The sequence below is a fragment of the Lytechinus pictus genome, chromosome 1, assembly GCF_037042905.1.
Source record: "Lytechinus pictus isolate F3 Inbred chromosome 1, Lp3.0, whole genome shotgun sequence".
Taxonomy (NCBI): Eukaryota; Metazoa; Echinodermata; class Echinoidea; order Temnopleuroida; family Toxopneustidae; genus Lytechinus; species Lytechinus pictus.
Window position 1 is genome coordinate 36981288 of NC_087245.1, and position 6118 is coordinate 36987405.

The window sequence follows — 6118 nt, forward strand, 5'->3', positions numbered from 1 at the left end:
TAGGCCTAGAACGTCCAGGTCCTAGGTCAAAATAATAATAAAAATATCAGCTCGCGCTTCGCACTTGCATCATTTATTAAGTGATATCCACATACACTTCACAATTTCCCTACACAGTCCTTTGGATAGTGCTTAAATTCACCCTTTTCATATCGGAATATCAAATATTTTCCGCTCGTGCTTCGCGCTCACATTATTGATTTTCATGATTAAAAAATGAAATGTATTCAGAATGCCCAGATTCTGTCTAACTCTAAAACACGCGCAGACATGTTTATTGAAATACGCAGCTTGGTCTTTATTAAAAACGTGCTAAAATTATCCAGTTTGCGCTCTCGTTATTAATGTAGGAACTTCCTTTTTCATGATTTACAAAACATGAATAGAGTGTCCCATTTTTAGGTTTAAATTTTTCCGCTCGCGCTTCGCGCTCGCATCAGTTGTTTAGTTTTATACCTATACCGTTTATTTCAAAAAGTGCTTAGAAAAGCATCTTTAAGGTCGGAATGTCAAAAAAATTCAGCTCGCGCTTCGCGCTCGCATTATCTAAAAGTTGAAATATATATCATATTAATGGCTTACTGCAAATCGTCCTTAACTGGTTCCTTTTTGATCAAGCCAGAACCCACGCGTTTTGCCTCCCCCCCCCCCAAATTTTTCACGACCAAGAAAATGGGAAGAAAAAGAAAGGGATAAGTGTGAAATATAGGCCTATAATTTTTCAAATGTTACGTCAAAATCTATCACAAACTTTGATTTTTGTAATCAAAATGTCAAATATTTTGCTCGCTCGCAACTTCTTATTAACTTTACGCGATATGCCGTATCAAGCCCCCTCAAAATTTTTGGCTCATTACGCCACGGAGACAACCCCTTCAAAGAAACAAACAAAAATCATTTTTGAGCGACCGATCGAGGAAAATATGGGTGAAATTTTTTTTCGGCCCCCCCCCTATTGGCGGGAGCTGGATCCGCCCCTGGATCTCTGACAAAGATTGATAACACATCGTCACCATCAAAAACTAAATTGGAGGATGAGGAGCTGATGGGTCTACACGGAACGATTTGGTTTTAGATTGATTATGAATATAATTAATGAGAAATTAAACCTGCATATACCGTTAAAAAGGATAAGCGTCATCCATACAAAACGATTATTAAATTACCCTGGATATCGGCATCTATTTTGCATTCGATTATTAGAAAAAATAACTTATTTTATAGATTCATGATAGGTACAGAACAATCACAAATAAGATACAGATCCTATAAAAATACACTCACTAAAATATCACGCATTGAAAAGAAAATTTACTTTGTGAGACAGTTGGCTCTACATAAACACGACATGCAAAACACATGGAAGTTTTTAAAACATACCACGAAGTTTTCCAATGATGAATAAAATATTTCCAAAATTAGTTTTAATAATATTGTTGTTGATGATGCTGACAACATTTCAAATATTTTTAATAACCATATTTCTTCTATAGGCGCAAATTTGGCTAAAGATATCCCCCCCCCCCCCCCGTGACGAAAAGTTCTTCGGACTATCTTGGCCCCCTAACCCTAACCCAAATTCAAATTTTTTTGCTCCAACTAATAATCAAGAAGTTATTGCTATTGTGTCTGGTTTGAAAAATAAAAAAAAACCTGGCTTTGAAATCCGTAATAGATTCTAGTGTTGCCCCGTTTATTTGTGTGTGCATAATTTGACACCACAAATTGTCACCCCTGCATAGATTGTCGCCTCGCGACAATTTGTGCTGCACGTGCCGGTCTCAAATTTTTAAGCATACTGTGCCAGTTTGTGTCGCTGAATTTGTAAGCTGAGCGTTTGAATTGCCTTTATTTGAAAATGAAACTAAAGAGAGGGGGAGCACGATATAAATCGAGTAAAAACATTTACAAGCAATAGAGTGTTATCATACGGTCACTTCACATCTGTCAGATTGAGATATTAGATAAAAAGATAGTTCAACATAATTTAAATCATTAAGAAAATATTTACCATATTTACAATTACTACAATTACACGCTTTGAATTGTTTCCAATTAATTAAGTTTTACCATTTTCTATCGAATCATAATTATAAACTTTGCTATTGAAAGCACTAAAAATATTAAGCCTAAAAAGATCGTTTTTTAAACAAAAATAACGAGCCGCAGAAAGGTTTTAAAAGCAAATATTCTCAATCAGATGGTATGTTTTACGTTTTTGTACACGTTTATTAAATAAAAAAAAGTGTGAGGGCTGTATCCCGCTCTCCCCCCCCCCCGGTTTCGCGACCCATGAAAATAACAATAATTGACTTTAAGCCTATTTACAATATTTGTGTGTATACATAATAGTATACCTGTATATACGTTAATGGGTGTGTGTGTGCGTAAGTTGGGGTGTGCGTGAGTGCATGTCATGTGCGTAGGTTCATGTAATCATCCCATTAAGGCGCATCCTCAACTGCTTCATTCCTTATGGCTTTGTTCGGCCTCACTTTTTCTCAAGGTAGTGACACTGGTGTCCATGTCCCCATGCCCAAAGAGCGAATGGGTTTTGATCGGACCGGACGATACCAGTGCCACGATTGCCTTTCTGAACTCAGGATGTCGAGCAGTGTAGATGATCGGATTGGCACAGGAATTGAAGAATCCGAGAAGGGTGAAGACACTGTTGAGGTTGCTGTAGCGGTAGGACGTCGGGACGAAACCAAGATTGTAACCAAAGAAAGCGATTTGGTTTGGACTCCAGCAGAGAACGTAGATCAGAATGACCACCATCATCAGCTTGAGGACTCGGTTCTTGGCGACCACGTGGAACGTAGCCTCGTTGTTGCTGTTGTCGACGGCATTGCTGGCGAACCTGGTTGATTGGCGATGGAGGGTGAAGGCTATAGCGGTCTGGGTGATGAACATGGTCAAGGTGGGTATGACAATGCGGATGGCGAAAACGAAGCATCCGTAGGCAATCTTCTCGGTGTTGTTTCGATAGGAAATGCTACAACGATTTGTTTCTTTGTCGACGCGGAAAAGGATGACCCCTCTAAGACCAGACAGAAAGGCAGCCATCCAAACCACACCGATCCACATCGAGACAACACGCCTTGATAGTCTGCGACTGAAGTAGAAAGGGTACACTACGGCGATGAATCTCTCTATGGCAATGGCCATCAGGGTATAGGTAGAGCCAGATACCGACGTCCACAATGGGAAGTTCGGGAAGAGTATTTTACAGTAGGTATATCCGGTCCAGGTATCGGGGATCTTTACTGCCTTGGGAATGGGAATAAGAAACACGGACGTCAAGAAATCCGCAGTGGCCAGAGCTGCTACTAAGGTGTCAGTCGATCTGCAATGCCTTCGCCTCTGGAAGAGGACCAACAAGACCAGAAAGTTACCAATGATACCGATTATAGCAAACAAGAGCTGCAAGATCAAGACCCAAGACCATGAAACCGGACTCCATAACCATAAGATCGGAGCGTCAACCTGTCTTACACCATCCTCGCTGACTGTAAAGACCTCGGTGGTAATACTGGTATTAGATGTCGGTTGAATGTCGCTGGTGAATTCTGGACTTGTTGTCCAATCTTCCAGGGTCGTCCATGACTGCGATGGGGTAGCAGTATCGGTCGCATTGCTGACACCGATCACAAATATGAGTAATAAAAGCCTCGTGGGTTCTTTAGAAGACATCTTCATCTCGCTTCTGAAAAAGAAAAGGAGTGAAATATAAATACAAAATAATGGTCAGAATATCTGAAGTGGATAGAAATGGATAGCGTATTTTGTGACGTGACGCATCAACCAGAGGCCATTTGAACATCATGCGACAATATTACTCATCATCCAGATTTGTTTATAGCACGATAGATGACAGATACGTTTTATTATGGTGTTCAGATTTTTTCCCACACAATTGAAACAATAAACAAGTTAGCATGAGTGAAAACAGGAAAAATCAAAGAATATAATTAAAGAAAGATTTAGAACTATTGGACAAATAATAAGAAAGTTAATGAGGATTTGAAAGTTGTTTGAAATCATTTTCTAGACATACTTCCATCGAGAATGCGACCAAGTTGTATGCTGTCACTCTAACGATTCCCCCCATTACTTATGTTTTAATTTTGTTTAAATTCCCACTTTATAATAGATCAGGTCTTCTTTTCATTGGAATATATGAAATTTCACAAATGATATCATGGACAAAGACTTTGTACCATCAATTGAATGAGAAAATATATGCTTATTAAGGTATTATGTTTAGTAGTGTAGACGGAATTCGTTCAGAATGTGACATCACAAATCACGGTTGCATAGCCAATTGGAGGATCTCCATCTCACTAGCATATTCTCGATTTTCAAAAGCTTATAACTTTCTTAATGTTTGTCCAATTTTTCTCACACTTTCGTTGAATTTATTCTCTTATTCTTTTTCACCTTTCACACAAGCTAACATCTTCTTAGAGTTTTATTCTCCTTTAACTTCCTGAAGAGTATTCTCAAGATTGGTGGGGATCATGAATGATGGCCGTGTCCGTTCAAACAAGTGTTTTGAATCTTAAATAATAGAGTTTGATTTTTAATATTTAATTTTCAATAAATAATTAAGCATTGTCGTTTAAACCGATTAAACAACGAATGTAAGGTTCATACACTGTTAAAAAACCATGATTTTACAGAAAAAAAGATTTTGCTGAAAGCAATAACAGAATAATTCTGTAAATTCATAAAACAGGAATTTTTCTGCAATTTAACAGAACAGGTCTGTTTAAAAAGGGGAAAAGGGTGTTTTATTCAAGGAAATTTGTAAGTTTCCATACACCAAATACCAATTTCCTGTAAGATTACGCAATCTGGTAAGTTTACAGGTGTTCTCGAGACTCTGCTGCAGGAAGTTCTTTTATATAAGGATAAATTTTCTAACAGTGTAAAGTAAACAGTGTTAGCGTTTTACTGTGAAGAGGTAATCCGACTGTCCAACATCCTATTTTGTCCTTCCATTCTGTATTTGTCATTTACACTGTAAAGAAAACCATGTAGCGTAAATTTGCAGCAATGTCGTCATGAAAACAGAATTATGACAATATCGATAACAACGTCATATTTTACCCAGGGAAGCCACTTCAGTTCTGAAAACTGTTCTACCAGCGGGCCCTGCTTAACATGATAATGTTATTATTACCCCGGCTTTAGCACGGCTACCTTGATCCGGCGCTCGAGCATACGAGGAATTTATACCGGGTACCCATTCACCTCACCTGGGTCAAGAATTTCCATTAACTCTGGTGTAAAAGAAAAATAAATTTCTGGCAAGTCGATTTCTGCCCCCCACCAAAAAAAAAATATCGTCAGAATTGTCACACCGGATGTATTTGTAAATGATTATATTTTGCATCTCTCAATTACATATACTTGCTGGAGAAAGCTACTAACAATTCTATCGTTTTACATCGCACGAAGGTGACTCTGCTCACATCACATTTGCTGTAGAAATAATGAATATTTTTAAAATGTAGATATAAAGTTGAATAATATTTTGGTTCATATTTTCATCGCGAATTTGAACTAGAAACATTAATCAAATTGAGTGACCTATATCAGCAAGGTTCATTTTTATAATGTTATTAAAAATCAATCGCAATGGAAATGCGAAGGGCTCCGTGTCGTGTGTTCGTTTCTTGATCCGGACTTATTTGATAAACATACAATATTGAAATAACAATAATGGAATGGGATCTAATTATTACGAAGTGTAAGTTTATACAATAAATTGTAGTCCAGTGATTGTTTTTGGTCGGTACATGCCAACATGGCCAACGAAATATTTCTTTTTATTCTTTATCAACAGGTTGTCATTGGTGAATATGACAAAGGTCAAAATAAAAGTTTTCTAAGTCAGAATTATTCGAAATTGTTAAATATATAATATTGTTATATATAATATAATTGTTTCCATTTGCTTTCTAGTTCACTCTACTCGTCTCAACCATTCCTTTGCAGTATAAAAAATAAAGAATAAATGCAAGTCGCTGTCGGCAAGCTCGATATGTAGTGTTCATATTCTGAAATCGAAATTAATTTGATGCAATTGAATTTTTCATTATCACTCTCTCTC

General features: G+C 37.3%; 1 protein-coding gene across 1 annotated transcript; it reads right to left on the reverse strand.

The window, feature by feature from the left end:
• Positions 1 to 2393: 2393 nt before the first annotated feature.
• On the reverse strand, positions 2394 to 3702 carry LOC129266614 (galanin receptor 2a-like). Its single transcript, XM_054904460.2, has one exon. It carries the CDS (start codon positions 3697 to 3699, stop codon positions 2467 to 2469), a length of 1233 nt encoding a protein of 410 aa, XP_054760435.2. The 5' UTR covers positions 3700 to 3702; the 3' UTR covers positions 2394 to 2466.
• Between the last annotated feature and the right edge of the window lie 2416 nt (positions 3703 to 6118).